General features: G+C 44.0%; 1 protein-coding gene across 1 annotated transcript in view; it reads right to left on the minus strand.

Moving 5' to 3' along the window:
• Positions 1-26028, minus strand: part of ITGA11 (integrin subunit alpha 11) — a 90244-nt gene that overhangs the window by 39830 nt on the left and 24386 nt on the right. Inside the window, exons 3-11 of the mRNA XM_060282367.2 lie at positions 15201-15310; positions 13741-13832; positions 12428-12542; positions 10930-11057; positions 9390-9538; positions 7612-7756; positions 5979-6144; positions 3401-3471; positions 736-880 (exon numbers count right to left, since the gene is read on the minus strand). Coding sequence (XP_060138350.2) covers positions 736-880; positions 3401-3471; positions 5979-6144; positions 7612-7756; positions 9390-9538; positions 10930-11057; positions 12428-12542; positions 13741-13832; positions 15201-15310 — 1121 coding nt within the window. The remainder of the gene's footprint in view (positions 1-735; positions 881-3400; positions 3472-5978; positions 6145-7611; positions 7757-9389; positions 9539-10929; positions 11058-12427; positions 12543-13740; positions 13833-15200; positions 15311-26028) is intronic.

The following is a 26028-nucleotide window of genomic DNA, read 5'->3' on the forward strand; positions in this document are numbered from 1 at the left end:
AAGACAGGAAGGCAGGCAGAAAACAAGGTAGCATGTTATGCAGGGGGAATCACAAGAACAGCCCTGCTGGATCAGACTGCAAGTGGGACCCACTCAGAAGCACTGCTGCCTCCGACTGTGCAGGCAGAGAGAGTCACCATGGCTAGAAGCCTCACCTTCCATGAATAGCTTTACCCTTCCACCCAGCTGCTAAAGGTTTTCTATTTTGTCTGGCCTTATAACCTGGTGGATTTATTTTGTTTTAACCTGAATCATCTATTTTTCTTTCTTTCTAATGCACTGTTTACTGGCTTTTGGTAATAACTGGCACTGTGGGTTAAACCACAGAGCCTAGGGCTTGCCGATCAGTAGGTCGGCAGTTCGAATCCCCGTGACGGGGTGAGCTCCCGTTGCTCGGTCCCAGCTCCTGCCACCCTAGCAGTTCAAAAGCACGTCAAAGTGCAAGTATATAAATAGGAACTGCTCCGGCGGGAAGGTAAACGGCATTTCTGTGTGCTGCTCTGGTTCGCCAGAAGCAGCTTTGTCATGCTGGCCACATGAACTGGAAGCTGTACGCTGGCTCCCTCGGCCAATAACGCGAGATGAGCACCGCAACCCCAGAGTCGTCCGCGACTGGACCTAATGGTCAGCGGTCCCCTTTACCTTTACCTTTAAGCAATTGGCATAGTCTGAGGTCCAGAAGGGAGGAGCTTGACACATTTCCCTTGCCCAGCAATTGCTGGTGATTCCTCTTACCCAGATAAGCTCCGTGATTTTTCAGCTCCTCCGGGAACTCTTGGAGGTAGGATTCTCGGTGAGGAACGACTTTGCCGCTACTGGTCTCCTTGAGGACTGCTCCGTTCCAGTCGTAGGCACCCACAGCTCCAAGCAAAATCCCATCCTGGTCATTGGGGGGGGGGAGACGATAAAGGAGCTGTTGGCAATTTCTAAGGGCTCAGCCACACTTTCCCCCTGGGTCCAAGAGCTTTCCTTGTTGTTCCCTGGCTGTGAGTGACTTGCAAAAATCCCATTTTACCTGATGAATTAAAGCTCACTTATGCCAAATTTCCCTCTGGAGTGTCTGAAAAGATCTGATTTAATGGATAAAAATTGATTTTTGCAAGCAACAGCCATGGAACAATGAGAAAAGCTCTCAAACCAGAGGAATTAATTGGTACACAGTATGATAAAAAATGGGTCAAGTACAAGTATGAATGAGCGCTAAGATATTTGTACAGGTATGCTTGAGGCATACACACATTTCTACATGCTAAAGATCTCACCTTCGGGTGTGACACAAGAAAGCACCAGCATTTTAGTGAATTTTTTTCCTAATACAGTGGTGCCTCGCTAGACGAATTTAATTCGTTCCACAGGTCTTCTTTTCTTATAACGAAAAATTCGTCTAGCGAATCCCATAGGAATGCATTGAATTTTTTTATTTTATTTTTTACAATCAGAGCAAACATCACTTCGGGTTTTCCATAACTGTCTTTTGATCCAATTCAGATTTAAAGAGCGAGTATTTGCTGGGAAAGCTCCAGATCAATAAAAAAAGGTGCTCAGACATGGAGCTTTAAACTGCGGACTTTGCCTGGAAAGATCAGAGGAAAGATGAGTGTTGATAAGTCCTAAATTTGATGCTGAATCATTGATGGCCGGAATATTAGGCAATTGATGTGTAATTTTGGGAGCTGTTTGGCAGTTCCCCAGACATCTTCTTGGCTCTCGTGTGCCCTGGTCTCCATCCCTCACAAGGAACAGCCACCCGCACAGCTTCCCTTGGCATTCCACCACTGGCATCGCTTTTGGTATTGTTATTTAAAACCGTCCAGCACATTGGCTTATAATCTGCATTTCAGCTACAGTGAGAGAAGCTTCCAGTATTTAAAGGAGCTCTGGGAATGTGCAAGGAAGCTTCTGCCAAGTCAGCAAGTGAAATATTCAGAGACTTGCCAGTTCCTCCAGACTTGTCAATTTTGGCAGCGCAAGTTTAGAAAAAAAACACACATCAGGGAAAAAAAACAACCCACCAGCATCAGCCCAGTCCTTGTGAAAAGAGCAAAGTAAATAAATTTATATTCAAAGCTCCCCTTCTGGCCAAAAACTACCATAGGCTGAGAGTAAGGCTGTCACTATTTCTTTCATTATGGCCAGAACTCCTGTGTCTTCAGCAGCAGTATGGCAGGCAGAGATTCAACAGGTGTGGCTTTGTCTACCATGGATATTGGGATGCACCTACTGGTTTTGTTTTTTGGCATGTCAAGCAGCTACATAGAAGGAACTAAGAGTTGTTCCCTGAGTTCTTGCAGAAGAGGAAGAGGCACAACTCTCAGAAGCTCTCAGTAACTTCCAGGCCTTCTTTGAATGCACCCGCACACATGCCATACATTTAGAGCACATTTAGGCCTCCCCCCAAGAATCCTGGGAACTGTAGTTTGTTTGCTCTGTGGTGGTGAAATATACTCGGAGTCGAGAGTGAATTTCATGCTCTTTATTCAGCTCATAGTCATCAAGGAGAAGAAGAGAAGAAAATGCCCCTTTCCCAAAACCATCTGCTTATATACATTATTTACACAATGGGCTTTGCGTGATTGGCTACTTCAGGGCTACACCTGTGGGCCAATCAGTTTGTGGATTGACTTCTGCCAGCCGCCTGGTTGGCTGCTCACACAGGCCAATCAGGTTGCAGATTCATTTCCACCTGGAGTTGGATTGGGTGGCTCCTGCGGACCAATCAGACTGCTGATTCTGGATCCTATTGTTCTATGATTCAGCTCAGTACATAACAGATGGGTAAACTGCAGTTCCCAGGATTAAAGACATGTGCTTTAAAAGTATGGTGTGGGTTTGTGCATATGCGTGAAAATCCAAATGGCTACTCCCTGCCCCTTGTATTTTGTTTTCCTATTTACTTCAACATCCAACCATTTCTTGCCACTTCAAGTCTCTCAGAACTTGCTGCTTCACAGGAGAGTCAGGCTTAGGAAGTCTTGTCCACGCTGCCAAGAACAATCCAGCCCAGAGATGGCAAAATATATATACTAAAAATGGCTTCATCTAAATTTTCAGTCAACACATTCTCAGAAATAAATGGAGGAGCCATTCCTTGGGATCACTTTCCACGAGGAGCCAAATGAAAACATATCTGGACGTTCCTGGCCCCTCGCTCAATGCTTTTGTTTCAAATTGCATCAGGAAATCAGCTTTTTTGGCCCACGGAGGAGCTGCGAATTCTCAGCGGCTTCCAGCTTTTGGTGCATAAATAACCCAGGTATCATCTGCTACCATACATGGGGCCTTTAGATGCCCCCATCCATCACAACCGAAAAGCTCTCCAGGCTCACTCACACCAGCCACATGCCAAAGACACATGAATCATGGTGGGGAAATGACAAAAACAAGAGTGTTATTCACTCACTTCCACAATATGGGATGAAAATCCCGTCTGGGACATTTCGAGGCCAAAGGATATCTCATGCTTGTTGGTGCCTGCAGACAAAAGGGAAAGGCATTTCAGGAATTGTCAGACACCTTCCATGGGGTGAGGGGGGGAACAGTCAGATGCCAAATAGAGACAATGGGAAAGGAAAAATAATAATAATGAACTACCGCTTCCCAGCATAATTTTACAGCATTAAGTGCTTGGTACATAATTTCTGCAGTTCGGAGAATTAGGAGTCTGGAATTGACAGAACAGGAAAGCCTCTCCTCCTTCCAGAGCGGAGGGGTTGTGAGCGGGAGCCAGTTCCCGCACTGGTGGGGGGGGATGCGTTTCGGCCTCCTGCCTTAGCTGTCCCAGCTGCCACGCCGTGCCCCCTGCAGCCAGCCAATACGGCTGGCTCTGGGGGTGGGGTTTAGCCACACTTAAGCGGCTGCGGCAGCTCTGAGCCCTCATTGCGCCGGATTTTCATCGGATCTCCCGCGCGCCCTCCCTTTTAGGTCATATCTATGCTCATGACCTTGCTATGGACTTCGGTTGGTTGCCTTGGTTGCCCAAGAGGTAGGAATTTTTATCCATTTGGCTAATTGGCTCCAGCCTCTTGGTGTTTCGCCTACCTCGTAGCAAATCGTCACAACTTTTCTGGTATTGGCGGTTAGGCATTGGAATATGTGTGGTGTATTGGAGGACAAGGGTCAGGCCATCACCTACCCCTCCACTTTTGGGTATTCCTTTAAAGGAATCCGGCGGTCGTGGATCCTGTCCAACGCCTTGCTGGTGGCTAGGGCCATGGCACGAGTTGTATTTGCATCAACAAGCTCCACCTCCTGGTTGTTAACCCTTGAATGACTCCCCGCTGAGCGGGGTGGAGTCATGTATAGCTTGTAATAATAATAATAATAATAATAATAATAATAATAATAATAATAATATATTATTTATACCCCGCCCATCTGGCCGGGTTCCCCCAGCCACTCTGGGCGGCTTCCAACAAAACATTAAAATACAGAAGCTTGTTTGATCCAGGGCCTAAGCCAATACCACTCACATGCTATAACCAATAAAAGTTGTGGCTTTTCCCGCCCATTAACCTAAATACATTGTGTCCTTGTGTACGGTATTTCTTTCTTCAAGTGGGTGGCGGGTCCTCGACTCACAAGTAGAACACTGGTGAACTTGCATGAATCAAATTTTAACCTATGCTTTCTGAAATCTGGAACAAACTTCCATATAACTTCACAGCTGACAGCCACCTTCAAATACGTGTCACGTCATGCGGAAGATGGAGCAAGCTTTTTTAATGCTGCTCCAGAGAGTAGGACTCGAACCAAAAGAGTCAAATGACAAGAAAGGAAATTCTGACTAAATATTAGGAAGAGACTAAATATTTCTGAGGGTAAGAGCTGTCTCAAATTTAGTCTTCCACATTTTTGCAACAGTTAGAGGGTTTTATTTTCATTTTTAAAAGCCCTCATAAAAATTCATTGGTGTTTTAGTGAAATACACGTTTGCATGCAACTGTGCCCAATATGCACATTTCTGCAAAAGAATTTCCCTTAATACATATTTTGGCATGCTTCCCCCCCACTATATGCATTTTTATGCAAGCTTTACAGAGTACTTGACTGCAGAACTACATCACAAAATTTGGAGAATTTTGAAGGATGACTGTGCTTTGTTTTAGAAAGTGCAAATTAGATAGATTTACCTTAAAATGCACACTAAATAAACCCCCCCATTCTTAGTACAGTGGTACCTCCGGTTAAGAACTTAATTTGTTCCAGAGGTCCGTTCTTAACCTGAAACTGTTCTTAACCTGAGGTACCACTTTAGCTAATGGGGCCTCCCGCTGCTGCCGTGCCGCCAGAGCATGATTTCTGTTCTCATCCTGAAGCAAAGTTCTTAACCCGAGGTACTATTTCTGGGTTAGCGGAGTCTGTAACCTGAAGCATCTGTAACCCGAGGTACCACTGTACCAGAAACAAGTTCTTACCTTCTTTCACAGAGAAATCCAGTTAAGATACCCCCACCACCACCCAATTGATGCTACTGTCAAGTAATTGGGAGTGCCACATAATAGGCATGATGCATGTATAAGAACTCAGACTTTTAGTGTGGCAGCACTTACACTTTGGAATTCCCTGCCTATTGATCTCAGGCAAGTCCCTTCACTGTACTCTTTTCAGTGGCTGCTAGCAACATTTTTTTGTCAAGCCTACCCAGATGTTTAGAAAGTTGAAATGAATTATAATATCTTTTTAGTCTATTGTCATTGTAACATTTCCAAAGGTTTATATTATTGCTGTTAATTTTTTTAAGTGGTAGTTTAATGGTTTTATCTTTCTTGTAAACCGCTTTGAGGTTTTCTACAATCAAGCAGTGTACAAATTTCATGAAATGAATAAACCACAAGTAACCGAAAGATCTGTCAATAGATCCCCATCTATCTTCTCCCTGCCTCTGCTGTAAAAAGGACTGACTATAGTGTGACATGCCTTTCAAAAGCGGGGCAGGTGAGATGGAGAAACTTGAGGCAGTAGCAAACTCTGCAGCTCACCTTCCAAGCTGAAAATCCTTTCCCCCAGAGCGTCCACGATATCTTTGAGAGCAGCTTCATCAGTGACATTAAAAAAATGTTTTTCATCTGGGTCACTTGCTATATATTTGATTTCTTTCAGGAAGGCTTCAGGATTGATCCCTCTTCTGTTATAATAGCCAAGAACCTGTATTAGAAAGCAAAAAAGATGTGCCTCATATTTCCCCTGGCAGAATAAAAGGCATTTGTCAAGAACATTCCAGTGCGAGGTTAAGGGCTCATCCAGATTTCTGCTCGTCTCACTGCTTTCCCTCTGAGAATCCCACTCTTCGCCAATGAATTAGAACAAATGTCAGCCAGGTTTTCCAGCACTAAAGAGCTGAACCTGCCCACCTCAGGTCTACTGGGAGTGGCTCCTATAGGAAGAAGGCCTTTCCAAGCCTCCTATCCCTAATGCTTTAAATCTAGCAATGCTAGGGATTAAAACTGGGGGCTTCTACCAGCAATGCCATGTACCTGCCACACCTTTGGCACCAAAGTGAATTTACCGTATTTTTTCGTGTATAAGACGCCCCCGTGTATAAGATGCCCCCTATTTTTCGAGGACTCAAAATTAAGAAAATGGGAGGAGATTGCCCACAGTTGATGAGCTTTTTTTTAGGGAGGATTGCAAAAATCGCTCACCCGCCTGAGCTACGCTGCCTCTCACACGCATCGCAAAACCCACCTATTGTCTGTCCCCTCGCCGGCAGAAGCAGCCAATCGCCCACCCATTTGCTGCAGAGGCAGCCAATCAACAACAGCCACCAATAATGCACCCAATAACCACTGACAATCTCCGGGTCACAGCACCAACCAATCCCACGTCCCCCAGATCCACTACCCATGTATAAGACGAATGCCAATTTTTTACATACTTTTTGAAGAAAAAACCCTCGTCTTATACAGTACAGTACTTCTATGTCTGGGAAAAAAAATACTAAGCCATGGTTTGTTTAGCCAAAGTGAGGTTTCTTTGAAAGTCTGAACCCAGCCTCAACCATGGTTTGTTTTCTGGCAAGACCATGATGTTGCTGGATTACAAAAGTGTGGCTTGTTTTAGTGATGGTTTGGCATTACCTCTGAACCAAATACCCTTGCTTAGCTAGGGTTTGTTTGGCCAGTTCGCCCTGGATGCTCGCCAAGCTACAGAGGGTTTAGGCCAGGAGAGACTGTAAGATAGTAAAACTTTGGAGGGGAAAAAGCGTGGCTTGTTTGCTTTTCTGTGCAGTGACTCATAGTTTGTTGAGCAAACCATAGCTTAGCATTATGTGCAAAAGCAACCATTGCCTCTCTGCCCTTTATAATAATAACAACCCCCACTATGTGTAATTAATGAAAGGGAAAACTGAGATGGAACTGCTAGATATACATTGAGCGTAACACATAGTTTGGCTCCCTTTTGAACTTTTGCGTGTGCACCTTTGAACACACTCCAGAAAGCTCTGCAAGATCCAGTCAAGTACAGTAAATGTCGAATACAATCCTCAAATGTAGAATGTCTGAAAACCAGCACTGATGATTTCACCAGTGGAGAGCCCGATCCTGACTCTACATTCACTCTGGAGCAATTTTGGCCAAAACTCCCAGTAGGTGGTGCCAAAAGGAGACTCACCGCAACAGCGTATCTGGTGACATTATCTTTCTCGCTGCCTTCAATCACCTTCTCGAGGTCGGGGCTGTCATGTGATTCTCCGTCTGTGATGACAATCATCACTTTCTTGGCACCCTTGCGCCCGCCTTTCTGAAATGCCTCTGTGCTGAAATTAAAGAGATTCAGGGGAGTTAAGATTTCAGTTCTGCGCATAGCTGCCAAGTTTTCCCTTTTCTCGCGAGGAAACCTATTCAGCATAAGGGAAAATCCCTTTAAAAAAGGGATAACTTGGCAGCTATGGTTCTGCGGAAGTTTCCTTTGCAGATGAAGTGTGACTATCATAACATGTTCACAATGGCTGGTCTTGTTTCTATGGAGATTTTTTAAAGAGCTGAAGAAGCATCTTGGGGAAGAAACATGGCGACTGAGAGACAAAAGTGAGAAAGAGATGGTCTAAGATCTATAAAGAACCATTTCTATTAGGTTGAAATGAATGTTTCAGAACCGAAGCATGCCAAAGTTGCCTTATATCTAGGGATGGGGGAGAATTCTGATTTGTTATATTTATTTATTTCATTGCATTTATATCCCCACCTTTTCCTGCAAGGAGCTCAAGATGGCATATGTGGTTCTACTCGTTCAACCCTCACAACAACCCTGGGAGGTAGGTTTGCTTGAGAGGCCATCACCGGCCCCCAAGGTCACACCCAATGAGTTTCATGGTAGAGTGGGGATTTGAACCCTGGCCTCCCATGTCTTAGTCCAGCACTCTAACCGTTATACCACACTGCAATCAGGTGCCGTGTACTAAAGTGCATATACTTGGGCAAAGTGAGCACACCAAGTGAAGGCAACATACAACTATTCATTATGTAAGGGGAAATTGCTCTGCAAATAATGTGTATATTGGTAGAAATGTGTACTATAACGTGGAGAAATTTTCATGAAGACTTAAGGAAAAAAACCACAAGCTGATTTGCAAGTGTGGGGAACTGAAGACTGAAAAAATGAGAACCTGAGGGGAACTGAATTTGAAATATCCACCCAGTCTTACATCCCAGCTCCCTTTCATTCAGGCAAGGGATTTACTGAAATCAAAGTGTCCCATTACTAGTATAGAGCCATTCACTTTGTTTACCTGATGCTGCTGAAAAGTAATTGTGTTTGATAGGACAAGGAAGATTCATTCGGTTATGTAATTTTAAAGCTATCCAAACTACAATGGAGTAACCTCATGCATTCGAAAAGATACCAGCCATGCACAAGAATGTCCTTTGGGAGATCTTGAAGGGGGAAAATAGGTATATAGAAAGTAGACTTCCTGGATGCCAAGATCCAGGTTTGGGGCAAGTACTCTTCAGTGAGAGAACCTCAGCAGAGATTTAAAATCACAAAATATGCAGAAAAGTAAAGAGTGGAAATGCAGGTTGTTAGATCTTTAAAATATACCCTTGTGAGTTCCAGAACTTCCCTCTTCCCCTAGCATAAAGAAATACCACATATTCAGCAAGTTAAACATGGTTTACTTACAAATCCTTTAAAGGTCAGATTCATGTGCATTCAGAAAAAGTTGCGCAGGCAGTAAAACTTGGCTTAGTTACAGTGGTGAAAGTCCAGGAACTCAAAAGAGGCTGAGTTCATCAGGGTAAAAATAAGCTTGATTACCTTGCTCCCACAGTGATGGGAAGTGACTTGGCTAAGCCTGGCAAGACAGTTTACTTTATGGCATTAACCCCTTCATGCACTAATTAGACTTAAGCATGTTGGTTATTTGAAGCTGGTTGTCCCACATTGCTCACCGAGCAAATTCTATCCCGAAGGCCGTCCGGGTCTCTGTACCCCCTCTCTGCTCAATGTGCCTGGCGGCTTCCACCACATCCTTCACAGACCTGTAGTCATTCAGATGAAACTCATGCACAGCATCTTCTCCATACTGGACGACTCCAACCTGGAATGGGGGAAAAGAAGAAGGAGAATACGGTTTGTGGATCCTTTAAGGCAAAGGTAGCCAAAGGCCCTCTGGATGTTGCTGGACTACAATTCCCATCACCTTTGACCAATAGTCATGCTGGCTCAGGCTGATGGGCATTAAAGCCCCAAAATATCTGGTTACACAGGCTTTAATATATTTTGATACAACATTCATACAATACATATTTAGTAAAATGAAGTGCTTAATAGCACAGATTGCTATGTGAACAACACACAACATGTTAAGAATAAGCTCCGATTTCTGAACAAACCTGTCATGATTTATTTTAACAGGCAGTCTTATGCAAACGATTCCTGCATTTAGCTTTGATTTCCGCATTGCAGGGAGGTGGACCAGACGGGCCTTCCAACTCTACAGTCCTACGATTCTACATGCAATATGTTGCACATATTACGCCTGTGATAAAAAAAATAGGAAGAACCTGCTGGACCATTTCAGTGGCCCATGTAGTTCAGCATCCTGTTCTCACAGAGTCCAACCAGATGCCTGTGGGAAACTGGCAAGCAGGATTCAAACATAAGAGCGCCCTCCTCTCCTGCCGTTTCCAGCAACTGGTATTCAGAAGCATAGCCATCCTGGCTTGTAGCCATCAATAGCTTTCTCCTCCATGAATTTGTCCAATCCTCCTTTGAAGCCACCCAAGTTGGTGGCCATCACTGCCTCCTGCGGAAGGGAGTTCCATAGTTTAACTATGTGCTGTAGGGGGCTGGACTAGATGACTGTTGGGGGTCCCTTCCAACTCCACGATTCTATGATTTATCCCAAAGGATTGTGAAATATTCTCAGAGTCCTGTACTGATTTCATGCTCTTTATTGCAGCTTGTAAAATAGCGAATGAAACTTCCCCCCAAACGTCTGCTATATATACATTATTTACACAATGGGCCCATTGTGACTGGCTAATTCCGGGCTGCTCCTGCAGGCCAGTCAGGTTCCGGATTCACTTCCTCCAGAAGCCTGATTGGCTGCTCCTGCAGGCCAATCAGGTCACTGATTCACTTCCATCTGGAGCTGGATTGGGTGGCTCCTGCAGACCAATCAGACTGCTGCATTCTGGATCCTATTGTTCTAGGATTCAGCTCAGTACATAACAGTTTGACTTTTGCAAAGTCTTTTGCCAGAGGCCATACCCCTGCCTGCTCCCTGGCCCAAAGCAGCCCAATGCATTTTGCTTTGTCCTGGGTAGCATCTCTTTTAACTGCAAACAATATCCGACTGATTCTTGAAGAAAAGCGCAGTGCGTTGGCAAGGGTGACGCTTCCTAGCACGCCAGCTTGGAAAAAGCTATAAAACAAAAGATGAGGATGTGCTGATATGAGAGAAATTCCTCACATGTGTTTTCTCACCTGTATTTGGCCTGGTCCAATGTAAAATTTCTCCAAGATGCTGATCAGGAAATTCTGTACTTCCACCCAGGGGTAGATGCTGTTGGAACCGTCCAGCACGATAATTATATCCATGTATGTCTGGCATCCTGCAATAGAACAGGCAGGAGATCATTAAGAGATCTTGGCTACTTTCAGGAAGCGGATAAAGGCTTGCCAATATATATTTTTTCTTTGTCTCCTTTGGAGCAAGAAAGTCCTGAATCTTAGGCCAATCTTTCTCCATTCCTGTTCTGAAATCTTATCTCCTGGGTTCTGCTGTGTTTCTTCTTTATTGAGGTTCCCTAAGGGTATATATCTATATCTATATTACATGTTTAATTGGTTTTAAAGTCTTCAAGAAACTCTGGGAACTGCAGTTCTGCGTGGAGGCGAAGGATCAAAAAGCCTCAGCACTTCAGCAAAGTGCAGTTCGCAAGATTATTTGGAGGGAGCTGCAGAAATTATAGTGATGCTTATTTATTTATTTCATAAAATTTATACACTGATTGATTCTGTTTTTTTAAATAAAACCTTTAAAGCAGTATACAAAAAAGAGAAAAATATCAAGAAAAAATAACAACAATAAATTAAGACTTTGAAAAGTTAAAATAACAACCGCCTAACTACAGATTAAAACTTGCATCAACCTTCTTAACATCCGGGTACGCTTGTCTAAACAAAAATGTTTTTAACAGGTGCCAAAAAGAGTCTATTGAAGGCACTTGCCTGATATCAATAGGCAGGGAGTTCCAAAGTGTAGTTGTTGCCACACTGAAAGATCGAGTTCTTACAAATGTAGAGCAGGGGTGATCTGGGACCTGCAATAGTGCCAGTTTTGCCAACCAAAGCAGTTGAGTGGGCATATATGGGGGAAGGTGTTCTCACAGGTAAGCTGGTCTCAGGTTGTTAACGGCTTTATATACTCATAGAAACACCTATTGTTACAGTAAGACTGTGTGCCCCTCTGGCATGGCATAGGAACACCTGGATTCCACCAGTTTCTGGAAGGGGCAACATAAAGGGGCCTTGGGGGAGCATTGCTTGAGAAGCAGTAGAAAGAAGGTTGGAGCTAGAACAACTTTCCCCTAACATATAGCATACTGAGAAGTGGATCCAACACCAATAGACTTCTGTAGGAACTTTTCTTTTTATCAAAAAACTACATTGTTTGCATTTTGCACCCTGTAACATAAAGTCATAGATATCCAAAACATGTCCTTTTCTCTTTCTTTTGGGTCTGGAAGGAAAAGGTGTCCTTGCTTCGCCACTGCAATTTTTACTGTTGCCGGCCCACATAATTCCTTTTGCTGTCCTGCTTCCATTCAAGCAGAGTTTCCCAGTCCCCCTCCCTCAAAGCGGTGCTGAAGGCATTAGAGACGAAAAAACCCTTGTCTGGCAGGGGGGGGGGAGGGAGGGAGGGAAAGAGAGATGGAGGGAGGGAGAGGGAGAAGGGTCTATACAGGACGCTTTCTCATACTTTGGAGCGCTGGAGCCACAGTCTTGGAGAATCTGAAGTTGGAGTTCACCCTGGAGCACATTCCTGTGGTGTAGTAAGAACTTCCGCACTCATGAGACCAGAGAGGGCTGCAAGCCTGTGTGAAGGAGGGAACGAAACAGGGAGGAAGGTTTTAGAACTGCTACTGTCGGTTGTTGCCGGGATAAATTCTTCAGGACACGGGACATGCCAGGAGTCTCTTTTAGATGTTTTAGCCAGGCCCAGAAGGCTAAAAAAGGGAGTCAAAGTGATACAGGCTAGAATGCTTGTGAAGTTTAAACATCTCCTTCCAGCACAGAGCCTTGATGGGGGTGGTCTTCTCAGTAGAGATGGATGCATCTGCCAATTTCGCTCTGTGTGTGTGTGTGTGTGTGTGTGTGTGTGTGTGTGTGTGTGTGTGTGTGTATTCCAATCTGCATTCACATCAGTCAGGGGTTTTCTTTTGTTAAAATCCTCCTGAAAAGTCACCTGCGTTTTAGTCCGAATTTCTCCTAATATGCAAACATTATGCAAAACGATTTCCCCTAATATAATACATTTTCTGTATGTCTAACAGATGAGTTGTTATGCAAACAGTACCCTGGGATATGCATTTGTGCACACTTTACTTGGCTGGATTGCAAAATCCAAAGAAGCACGAATTTTTGAAGGGCTGCTAATGTTTCAGTTTGCATATATTCCAGAAAGTGTGAATTAGGTAAACTTGCCTTTAAATGCAAACTGAATTGGATTCCTCCAGTCATTGGACTGATTCTGTGAAGAGTGGCAAGAGGAGGACTGGGGGTGGGCGGGCTCTGTGTGTGTGTGTGTGTACAAGAATGTGCGCTGCCTGAACCCATCGTAGGCAAATGGCCCCCATAAGGTTCCCCAAGACTGAATGCAACCCTCATACCCAAAATAAAATAAAATAAAATAAAATAAAGGGACTAGTCACTTCTGCTGTAGATCATTGGCCTGAGCACAACACCCCATGGTCGAATTCAGCTGGACTTAACCGTCCAGGGGTGAGTCAGGTATCATACAAAGATAGGGCACACACAAATTTAAAGGGGTGTGTGTGTGTGTGTGTCACATTGCCACCACTGTGTTAATTTCCACTCTAGATGTGTTATTTTAAGAGAAGGTGGAAGGTGGAAAGAGGATGAGAAAGATGGAACTATGTAGCTTTTTATTTTTATTTTAAACTTGGTCCTGTGTTGCAGGTTGGGGTTAAAAACGAGTCTTAGGCTTGTCATGACAGAAGACGACAGCAACTCAGAGAGTATTTGTAAGCCTACATGCAAACCATTCCTTACCAAAAAGCTGTTGTCTTTGGGGTTTGTGGTCAAGCTGAGACCCAGACGCATATTATCCTTGCGCTCCGACACATTGGAAAGAGTTACTCTTCCTTGGGAAAAGAATGCCAGAGTTAGGTATGTAGTGGAAAGGAGGAACAGCTGTAGAACAGGGAGCTTCAGAAAGTGTTTATGCAAACTCTTTTCATTTCCCTCTACTGTACCAGTTTTAATGCTTGGTTTTTTGGGAAGAGGGGGAGCAATCAGACCACGTATAAAACTGAAAACAGTGTGCACTTACAGGAAGGGCCATAGCTCAGTGGCAGAGCATCTGCTTTGCATGCAGAAGGTACCAGGTTCAAATCCTGGCATCTTCAGGAAGGGCTGTGAAAGGTTTGTTGCCTGAAACCTTGGATAATGGCTGCCAGTTAGTGTAGACAAGACTGAGCTAGATTGATCAATAGTCTGACTCGGTCGAAGGCAGCTCCCTAGATCACCTTCACTTACTCTCCCCCTTTGAACTTGAGAACTTGGTTAACTGGTAGCATCAATCTAAAACAGCATCAGTCTGAAACTGAAAAGGAACATTCAGAGCTGGTTGCCACCATGCTGTTAGGTCACCTATATGCTTAACCAGCATGCTTAACTCTAATTAATGCATGAAGGGGTTAAGACAATAGAGTAAGCTGTCCTGCCAGGCTTAGCTAGGTCACTTCCCCTCCTCTTAAGAGGAAGGGTTGCCATGCTCTCTGTTCTCTCATATTCCTCCATGTGAACTCTGCCAGTAAGGAGGTCTAAGCTGGATGCTCCAAGCTTAGACTGTGGGACTAAAGCAAGCCATCTTTGTGTTTCTATGCAAATTATTTAGAAACTTTTACCATTTTTGGAACCTAAGTTATAGTGCCTGTGATTTGTTGCTGCTGTATGGAAAAAGCACATGAATCTGACCTTTGAAGAGTTTATAAGTAAACAATTTTAAACTTAGCAAACATGTGGCCTCTTTCTATGCTAAAGGAAGTGGGCAATTTTAGGAACAACTTAGAAGGGGGTATTTTAAAGGTCTAACATCCTATATTTCCAAGCTTTGCAGCATGTTTTGTTATTTTAATTCTCTCCTAGGGCTCTCTCACCAAACAATACTTGCCCCAAACCTGGATAGAGGCATCCAGGGAATTATCCTTTTTTATTATTTTACCATATCTATTTTTCATTTTAATCATGTTATCCAACAAGATTGGCATTTCATGGAGGCCTGCTGGTTTCACTTCCCACTGAAAAGTGTTCTAGGGCTTTAAGGGTAGAGTTTAAAGACAGAAAAGAGCTGATCTAGTGGCAATCTTTCTTACCTATGCACAACTCAGAGAAGTCACTGGTAGCTATGGATGCGAAGACATGTGTGCATTTGAGTGACCCTTATCAATTTCAGTGGAGCACATAGAGAAAAGATGCTCATAGTGGTAGATTTTATCCCATGGGTTTACCTAGATTGAGCTTGGAACAGGTGCTGTTGGTTTCACCATTCACCGAACACTTGTAGACATCTCCAGTCTTCTGTTGCCCACTGGTCTCATAAGGGGCTCCGACCACCAGCCTGGAGGGAAACAAAAAATTGAGGGCGGGGAGTAGAAGGAGGTCTTTTATTGGCCATTTCTGAACATCACACATTTGATCACAAACACTTTAAAGCCTTATCACAGAATGGTCTAACAAAATACAGAATATAGCTACCTTATTGAAATAGACATACAATAATTTATAAAGATCAACTATAAAAAAATAATGTATAGAACGATGGAGTATTGTTCTGACGTTTTGGAATGTCAAGCACCAAGATAATATACAACCATATAATTGTAACTGATAAAAAGAAGCAACATCACATTATTGTATTGTCTTTGTTGGTCCTTCATGGTCAGTTGTAGCTGACATTATTTAAAAATATGTTATAATAATAAAAAAAATCAAACAAGCATAGAAACCCTCCAAATTGAGTGTATGCATAGGAATTGCTTACAATTACCACCGTTTCCTTGCAGTCTGCGCCAACCCCAAAAACATTACACCATTCATTCATTCAGCCTTCACATTGGCATAATTTAGACAATAAAATCATAAGGGGGTGGGTGGGAACCATCCATAAAACATTGGTAATCCAGATACGGTACATTAAACACATGAAAGTATTGCACCAAATAGCAATGCATTGTAACCAACGCAGGGAGCATCCATTGAAATCAACGGGCCTAATTTAGACAGCTGAGATTCCTGTATTGCAGAGGGTTGGACTAGATAACATTTATCTAGGGTCCCTTCCAACTCTACAATTCTATAATTGTAGTCGTGTCCTGGGCCGTCTTAAGCCTCCTTCGGCGCCCCGTCCCCCTCCTTTCCAAGGTTTGCTGCCAGCAGCTTTGCGGGGCTGGAGGAGGCGGGCAGCGGCTGGAGGGTGGCTCCTCCGGCAGGGCAGAGTTGGAGGCTCCGGGCACAGCGCTGCTTCAGCGTGGCGGGCGAGGGTGCCGCACCCAGCCTCTGCCTCTTCCCAGGCGCCCTCCAGAACTGAGCGTGAACTTGGCGCCCTAGTTCCCCGCGCCACTTGCCTCTATGGGCAAGACGCCCCTGATCGTGTCCATTGATTCCAATGGGTATTCTCTTATTAGAACCAGCATTGGATATAACCAGGGGTGGCAAACTTGCAGGCCACAGGCCACATGAGTCCCCACCCTCAAAAAAAGGTTTAAATTTTAAACCAAGATGAACTGAAAATACGTTGTCGGGTTTGGTAGAGGACAGATAATAAATATCTCAAGTGCCTTGTGTATGCACCTCTGGATAGGGCCCATGCACTAAGCCAATGCTGGGAACCTGTGGCAATCCAGCTGTTGACAGACTACAACGCCCATCATCACTATCGGCCATGCTGGGTTGGGTTGATGAGAGTCAAGAGTCCAAGTTCATCCAAAGGACTACAGGTTCCCCATCCTTGCACTGAACCTTCAGTCCAGTTAAGTGTGCAGTTCCCCTTAAGAAACAAACAGCTCCCCAAACCTACCAATATTTGGACACTGTCTATTGCCTTGCTAGGCCACATCATGCTGTAGTGTAGAGGATGCTTGCAGTCACTTTTGGATGAGAGAAGAGAGGAGATGCATTCCCTGCCCCCAACCACATTTAATATTGCAGGACAGAGTTCATTCAACTCCAGCAGAACCCCACAACAGCCGGGAATCATAAAGAAATCTAAACAATGACTAATTCCTGTTTGGAATGGAGATCTTTTTCAAATCACCCGGATCGAAATCTGGCAGGAGTCGAGAGTCTGGGGACTAAATATATCAGCTGATTAAAAAAGAGTTGCAGTGCAGAGCAGGAAGCAACATCAGTCAGTGTAATTTCTTGGAAACAGGAGTTGGTCTTTATATATTACATGGTGGATTAGATGGAAGGTCCCCTTTATCTTTGATGGGGGATCTGATCCAGGGGCTGGAATCCAGTCAAGCATTTCCTCCCCACACAGAAGAACATGAGGTACCACCCATTGGTATCGTGTTGGGGTTGGGTAGACTTGTACAAGCTGGGCAGGCCTTGTTTGGATGAATGCTTCCCATGGAGTGTACTGCCTTCTGTTGCTCATGACCTGCTTTTGATGCTGCTAGAGCGCATCATTGTATGCTACTGGAGAGCACTGGCCCAAGGCTGGTCCCCTGGTAGAGACAGGAGAGGAGCAAGCAAGGCACATTGCTTTAAAAAATATTTTTCTAATATGGGGGGCACAGCTTTTTCTAATATGCTATATGTTTATATGATTTCTTGTCTTTTCTATAATGTATTTATGTATATATATGTTCTTCAGTGTGAGACCTGTTAGGTGAAAGGCGTCTAATAATTTCAATAAATAGATAAGGCATTTTGCTGCCTGAGACAAAGGACAAGATATGAAACAAACTTGTTTCCTGGTGCTCCAGAGGGCAGGACCCAAATCAGTGGATTCAAATGACAAGAAAATATATTCTGACTTAATAATAATAACAATAACAATAACAATAATAATTTATTTGTACCCCACCCATCTGGTTGGGTTTCCCAGTCCATTCTGCGTGGCTCCCAACAGAATATTCAAAACACAATAAAACATCAAGCATTAAAAGTTTCCCTAAACAGGGCTGTCTTCAGGTGTCTTCTAAAAGTCAGTTGTTTATTTCTTTGACATCTGATGGGAGGGCATTCCACAGGGCAGGGGCCACTACCGAGAAGGCCCTCTGCCTGGTTCCCTGTAACTTCACTTCTCGCAGTGAGGGAACTGCCAGAAGGCCCTCGGAGCTGGACCTCAATGTTTGGGCTGAACGATTGGGGTGGAGAGGCTACTTCAGGTATACTTAGGAAGAACTTTATAAGGGTAAGAGCTGTTTCGCAGTGGAACAGATGACCTCAGAAGTGGGCCATTGCAGGTAGTTAGGATGAAGTTGCATGGCCATCTGTCAGGGATTCTTTAGCTGTGATTCCTGCATTGCAGGGGATTGACCATTGGGGTTCCTTGCAGCTCTACAGTTGTTGTTGTTGTTGTTGTTGTTGTTGTTGTTGTTGTTGTTGTTGTTGTTGTCTACAATTCTATGATTCTATATTATCCCCCCCCCACTCAATGGCAGCAGGCTAGCTTAGGGCAGGGAGGGCACACACAGTTTGGTCCTACAACTCTCTTCCCTTCAGTATCTTTCTGCCTTAGGCAGCTGCCTCACTTTGTCTAATGGTAGGGCTGGCTCTAATACTGGAATACACCCATCATTCATGCAAAAGCCCTACCAATGAATGCTTCTTCTACTTGGTGTTGTTGCAGGGAATCAATCGGGGGGGAGGGGCAAATCCCTCTGTATGGAGTGATGTGGTGATGTGCCACATCTGGAATCCATGAGGGACCACTGCCAGCTGTTCCTCTGGATCTAGCCATGCTCAAGCTAGGCAGCTTTTCTGGAGCTCTTTCCTTTGGAAATGTCCAGGCTTTCCAGAAGAGGTAAGGGACTGATAGATGGGCTGTTTCTCAGTTCCATCTCTGAGACTGAGCCTGCCCCAATAATGATGATGATGATGATAATAATAATAATAATAATAATAATAATAATAATAATAATGTCATGCAGTTCTGATGTAGGACAAACCTCCGTGAAAAATTCCCTACAGGCCTTGGCATTATGGATTCCTTTGTACTCAGAAGCGAAAATCAAAATGCACTTGCATTCAACCCAATCCCAACATCACCACCAGGCTACAAAGGTAGCAACTGAACCGAGCATCTTATTTTCTAATTGCATACAGGATGTCCAGCCAGCTAATGAAGGAGGAGAGGAGATAAAGTGTTCAACAAACCGCGCTGACATGCCTCGTGGAGAATTCCTCAAAAGCAGTTGTCAAGGCTCTGACATCTGCAGCCGCTAATCCCCATCTCCACCTTCAAAGTAACTGGGGAAATATTTCCATGGACGCCAAGTTTCCATGAGGCTCAATCACCACCGCCCTTTAAAAACTTAAAGTTCAACCCCAATGGAAAGCAATGTGTCACTGTCCAAGAAAGAAAAAAAAATATGTGGCTTCCTTTCATTTTAGGACTTTGCCTCCTTCATTGTCATGACTGTTATAGGTTTTGGTTTCCTCCATAGCTCTAAGCTTGAATGACTCACTTTTTAATGCTTTATATAGCTTTGGAATTGCGATGCCTCTGGAATTGGGTGGGAGAAGTTTAGGCTTGCTTAGGCAGCATTATTAAAATTCTAGAGGCAACCACAGAATGTTGTTGGATATCCAATCCATTCCCTCTTGAAATGAAGGACCCTGCAGGAGAGGAGAAGACTTTGCAGAGGTGGCTGTTGCATTATCACTATTTTAAGAGACTTAACTTATGCTAAGTTTCCTTTTATTATCATGAGTGGGCCTCTCAATGCAGTTTTCTTCTGGGCCGGAGTTCGCTCCCTGTTATGGGTTCCCTAATTCATGCTAGGTCAGAGGACATACAGTAAATAGAGCCTACTGGATCAGGCCAGGGGCCCATCTAATAGAGCATCCTGTTCTCACAGTGGCCAACTAGATGCCTAAGGGAAACCTGCAAGCAGGATCCGAGCACAAGAGCCCTCTCACCTCCCGTAGTTTCCAGCAACTAGTTACAGAAGCATTATTGCCTCTGACTGTGGAGGAAGAGCATAGCAGTTTCCCACACGGAAAAGTAATAATATTTAAACAATCAATGTTTATTTAATTACTTCATTAATGCAGCCGTTTGACTTCATCCCCAGAGGAATACTTCATTGTCTCTTGAGACAGGCAGATGCCCACAACAACTTCATTAAATACCATATCTTGCTGCTTCTGATACCGCCCAGAAACCATTATCATCAGCACAATATTTATATGCCACTCTTTTGCCTGTAAGTGGCATATTAAAACCATAAAATGTCACAATCAATCAAATCCGTGTAAGGCAGAAAAATCACAACACAACACAGATACTGTCTCCTGGCCAGAAGTGTTCTCGCTAATCCTACTTCGCACACTCTTAGGGTCTAGAAACATGAACCGATGGTGAAAAATACTTAAAAACAACAAGCCAACTTACCAAAAGTAGAACAATTAATGATGCTATTAATTGTGAATGTATGCATTAATTGCGAATGTATGTATTCACCATGAACAGAAAAAAGGTAGTCTATTTAAGATACTTCTTTTCAGGCAAACCTTATCAAGTGGTCTTACTATGAAATATTAAGAAGCATCAATTAAAACTATAGAAAGAAATGACACGTTACAGGGGGGAAACATTCTGGATCAACTGCAGGACCGAGGTCAGGGTGGTTCAGTGCATGGCCTGATGGCTAAGACCTCTTTTGGTGGCCTTTGGCAACATTCAATGCCCCCCCCACTGCGCTCACACTGCCTTCCCAGAGCCAGATGAGTGAGGTGTTGGGCTTTGGGAAGGAGGCATGAAGGCTCTGGCAGGGTCCTAGAGTCCCCCTTCCTCCTTCCCAAAGCCTAGTTATCAGTTTCCCAGCTTTGGGAAAGAGGTGGGTGGGGCACCAAATGTTGGGCAGCGTGTAGCCTGTGGGTTCTGTGTTGAAGTACTTTTATGGCCCACTTGGTATGAAACATTGGATTACCCTGACCTAGATGGTCATCAGCTCACCTGGCTGATGTAATTGGCTACTTAGGAGCATCTGAGTGCCAGAGAATAGGCTGAATTCCTTGAAGGAAACTTGTGGTGTGTCTTGAGGTGTGAATTACTAGCTGGTTGCTAGACCCTCCAAGCAAATCTTGCTTGCAGCAAAGCTTTTCATTTGCAAAACCCCACTTGCATCACCTCAGAGTGATGATATACAAAACCAGATTCTTTTGTTGTAAAGGCATCAAAGTGTGGCTGTTTTAAAGCTCTCCCCCCCCCCTGAATTAATGTAGTTTCCCCCCTGTTTTGTCTTAAATATCTAGCATGAAACCAAACCAGCTGTGCTGGATCTGGTTATTTTTTTCCAGCCGCTGTGTGGCATGTGATGAATGGACAGAGAATGAAAACCACTTCTCTTATTTTGGATCTTTGGACTTTGAAGCCAGAGGGACCCATTTTCAGCACCTATGCTCAGAGAAGGTCTGTAGGGAACTCTAGGAAATGTAGCTCTGCAAGGGGAATAGGGACCTCGTAACAACTATTAGCACCCTTAACAAACTGCGGCTCCCAGTTATTTAAAGTGATACCAAAGCACTTTAAATGCATGGTGTCAAGGTGTCAAAGGCTGAAGAACTGTGTCTGGCTGAGGAGAAGGTCTCTATGCCCTCCAGGGCAAATTTCATTGATGTCTGCTTTGTCTTGCAACTGTCACTTATTCCTAAATATTCCTTTGTCTACAAAGGAAGACAGGCCTGGTTCCTGGAGCCACAAGCAGAAGTGAACAAAAACAGCAGCCAAAATGCACAGAGCTCCTGAATTTCATTGGCATTTCGATTCTACATCTAATCAGCAGCTCACTGAAATAATAAACCGATGGGGGAAAGAGCTATACAGTTACACATGTTTAAAATACACACGTATATTGCATTTCCCAAAAAATATGTATGATTAATGTGAAAGACACCAGGGAGAGAAAAAAGAAACGGGTATTTTTTGGAAAAGCAGACATGAAACAACAGAAGATCAGCTCGTTCTTTGCAATCAATGGAACAGTTAATCTCCAGCAGCAGCTCTGGAGCCGCTAATTTATTCAAGATGGGGCTGGGCGGCAAATGAGTGCTAAGAAAGGGAGTGGGTCGCAAGGAGGGTTTCAATGGGTTTGGTTGGAAAGGAGGGGGTTGCCAACACACATACACCCCTGGATTCAATTGAGTTTCCATTTAAAGGTGAACTTACCCAATTCACACTATCTGAAGCAATATGCCATCTTCACTCTGCTATTGATTTCACACGGTTCTTGGAAATTCGCAGCTTCTCCGAATTTTGCGACGCAGTTCTCCAGCCAAGCATTGTGTACAAAAGGTATTGTGTGCTTAACTGATGTATTTTAAGTATTTTTTAACTACAGTAGTTTGATTTTTTAAAAATCTGTGTTTTGCAATGATTGTAAGTGTTGGAAGCTGCAACTGAATCCCAGCTTGGGAGAAAGGTGGGATATAGATAGACAGACAGACAGACAGACAGACAGACAGACAGACAGACAGACAGACACACACACACACACATACACTGAAAGTATTAATTGCACTGGTGTGTGGGGAGTGGGATTCACTCCCCAGCCTTTCTGGTACAATATCTCTTTCTTCGGCAATATGGAACAACATGGCTGCTCTCTTGGAAAGGGCCTCTAAAAATCCACCAACTTGAGCAAAAATTGGAATTCTTCCAATGGGCGTTGCAAAGAGAATTCCAGGGCAGGGTGTTATATTCTGTTGCGTTTATAGGCTGGATTTGAAAAAGGACATTAGGGGCTTATCACTTTCAGTCAATTTCACCCCCTGCTCCAACCCCCCCTGCTCAGCCAGCTTTCCCCCGAAAATAAAATAGACAGCATTGTGATTTGGGGTCTTGAACCTGCATTTCCACAAGTGCCTGCTGCGTTCAGATGAGTACAGGGATGCAAATGCTGCTGTAAAACATTCTTATGCAAAGGTTTCCTTGCAGGATAATATATCAAATGAAACTGTTTTTTAAACATATATTTTAGAATTTTAGAAATTGCCCTTACTGCTGTCTCTGCTGCATGTAGTCATCCTATTGCCTGTCTCAGGTGATTCTCTTTTTTTTAGTGTACAGAAAATGAACCACAGAATTCAAGAGTTGGAAGGAACCCAAAGAGTCACCTAGTCCACCCTCAGCAATGCAGGAATCACAGCTAAAGATGCAAAATGTGACCCTCGGGTCCTTTCCAACTCTACAATTCTATGATTCTATGTATCATACAGGTCATAATTGTGGCTCTCCTTTGTAACCATCTTTCGTTTTTAATTCCCACTTTCCCTTCCCTTACAAGCTCAAAGTAGTTCAATTTTCCATTGTCTAGGGGTTTTCCACTCCAGTTCCAAGCTCAGGCCCTCTCCGAGCATTGAGCCTAAGCTTATGCCTGTTCACTTGGAATCGAGCCCTACTGATTTCAATTGCTCCCAAGTCGGTGGGTGCAGAAACATGGTCCTCCTTGCCACTTTTTACAGCCTTATTAGTGAAGGAACTGTTTGTGGTTTGGGAAAGAGGTTTTGGGGTTTTGCAAGATGAAAAGAGCCACAGGCCTTGTGAGAAAACAAGCTTGGAAGAGTTGCTATGCAGGCTGCCCCATAACCACAGAGTCAGCAAACAACGTCTGATCTGTGCTAACTAACACCTGTGAAACAAGACCGACGCCATGTGGGAAACGAATTAGCCTTTCCTTGTTCAGGCCCGGCAATGTCTAGGCTCATATCGATAGGGAAAAGAAGCCAGGACTGATGGATGAGGACCCAGTTATTTCCATTTCAGAATGGGGGAAACCAGCATTTCATTTCTAAGAAAGAATGAGCAGGTGCAGGCAAGCATTTTAGGGATGGGGAAGAAATCTGATTCAGTTCACATGTCAATGCAAATCAACCTAATTCACACTTTCTGATACAGGAAGCAAAATGAAACACAGCTGTCCTTTGAAATTTGCACTTATCTACATTTTGCAGTATAGTTCTCCAGGCAATTAATGTGTGGCACTGTGGTCTAAACCACAGAGCCTAGGGCTTGCCGATCAGAAGGTCAGCGGTTCAAATCCCCACGATGGAGTGAGCTCCCATTGTTCGGTCCCAGCTCCTGCCCACCTAGCAGTTCGAAAGCACGTCAAGTGCAAGTAGGTACCGCTCCGGCAGGAAGATAAACGGCGTTTCCGTGCACTGCTCTGGTTTGCCAGAAGCAGCTTAGTCATGCTGGCCACATGACCCGGAAGCTGTCTGCGGACAAACGCTAGCTCCCTTGGCCTATAGAGCGAGATGAGTGCCGCAACCCCAGAGTCGTCCATGGCTGGACCTAATGGTCAGGGGTACCTTTCCCTTTAAAATACATACAGAATGGTAACATGCGCACAAAAGTGCATATATTGGTGAAAATGCCATACAAAAATGCATATTTTAGAGGGAATTGCATATATATTAGGAGAAATTTGCAGTACAGCGCTGATGAATCTTCAAGAGGATTTTTTAAAAAAACCAGAAATTTGCAAACTGATGTGGAAATGTGAAGAACTGGACTTAAGACTGGAAAATGGAGAAACCGAGAGAAACCAGAATTGGTGGATTTGTCCACCCCATCTCTTGCACGAAGCCTGCAATTTGGCTCACCTTCCGCCCCATCCAAGGCAAAAAGGGCTGGTATCACCTGGTTACTACAACTCCATGCTCTAAGAATCTGTGGCCCTCCAGCTGGTAGACTGCAGCAGGCTCTAACTCCCAGCAGGCAGCACAGGCAGGGATGATGGGAGTTGTAGTCTAGCAACATCTGAAGGGTCAAAGGTCTCCCCCCCCTGCTTAAGCACCTCTTTTTTTAACGGAGTTGTTTACATCGAGAATGAAACAGGTATTTCCGCAGAGGATGTGCAAAATACAATGCCATTTCCTGGAAGACCTTTCTTCTCATTTTGTTAGCAACTCAGGAACACAGGAAACTGCCTTATACCGAGTCAGACCATTGGCTCAGTCTAGTTCAGTATTGTCTACACTGACTGGCAGCAGCTCTTTGGGGTTTCTGACAGGGGACATTTCTGGCCCCTACTTGGTGAAATTGGGAATTGAACCTGGGACTGTCTGATTGCAAAGCAGATGCTCTGCCAAGTGGCTCTAGCTCAGGCTCATCTCCAAACTGCGGCCCTCCAGATGTTTTGGCCTACAACTCCCATGATCCCTAGCTAACAGGACCATTGGTCAGGGATGATGGGAATTGTAGTCCAAAACATCTGGAGGGCCGAAGTTTGGGGATGCCTGCTCTAGCTGGTTGCCTTCTTGCAGCTCATACCTTTCCATAGGTTAAAAAAAATATGTTTCCCCAATGGGATAATCCCCACAGAAATATTCTCTTTAATCTTTAACAAGCAACGAGGTGACTTTTCTTTCTTTTCCGAAGTCATAATGAATGTTTTCTTCCTGTTTTAAATCAAGCCCTCTCATTCAAATCTGACACAACTGTAATCTAAACATATGTTCTCAGTGACTGTGGCTTTGGGCTTGGAAGGGATAGTTCTAATTACATAGCATCTTCTGAGGAGTGCATCTCTTAATTCACTGCTTGGCATATGGAAGCTTCTTTGAATCATTTCTCTATACTGCTTTGAGAGGTTGGGAGCTGATCTATAAAATGGGTTCTTCAAGACAGGCTGGCAAGGCTTGATGGGATTTGTAGTCTAAAACGTCTGGAGAGCAGAGAGTTGGGGGAATGCTGATACAGTTACAGAGCCCCACGTGCCAGCTACATTGGGGTTATGATACATTGACAAGGGCTGCTTTGCTAAACCCAACAAAAAACACCCATTGGAGGCAATCATGAGCTGCATTATGATCAAAGCTGTCAAGTTTTCCCTTTTCTCGCGAGGAAGCCTATTCAGCATAAGGAAATTTCCCTTAATAAAAGGGAGAACGTGACAGCTATGATTATGATATCAATGTTTCAGAACCAAAAATACTGCGTACAATGGTTGATGAATCCATAGTGTGATGCAGCAGCAGCAAAAAAGGAAAAGAAAAGCTAATGCATTTCTATGCTGTATCAACAGAAGTGCAGTATAGTGTCCAGATCAAGGAAAGTCATATTACCACTCTATTCTGCCTTGGTCATATTGAATCCCAATT

This window comes from Zootoca vivipara, chromosome 13, assembly GCF_965207765.1.
Source record: "Zootoca vivipara chromosome 13, rZooViv2.hap1.1, whole genome shotgun sequence".
NCBI lineage: Eukaryota > Metazoa > Chordata > Lepidosauria > Squamata > Lacertidae > Zootoca > Zootoca vivipara.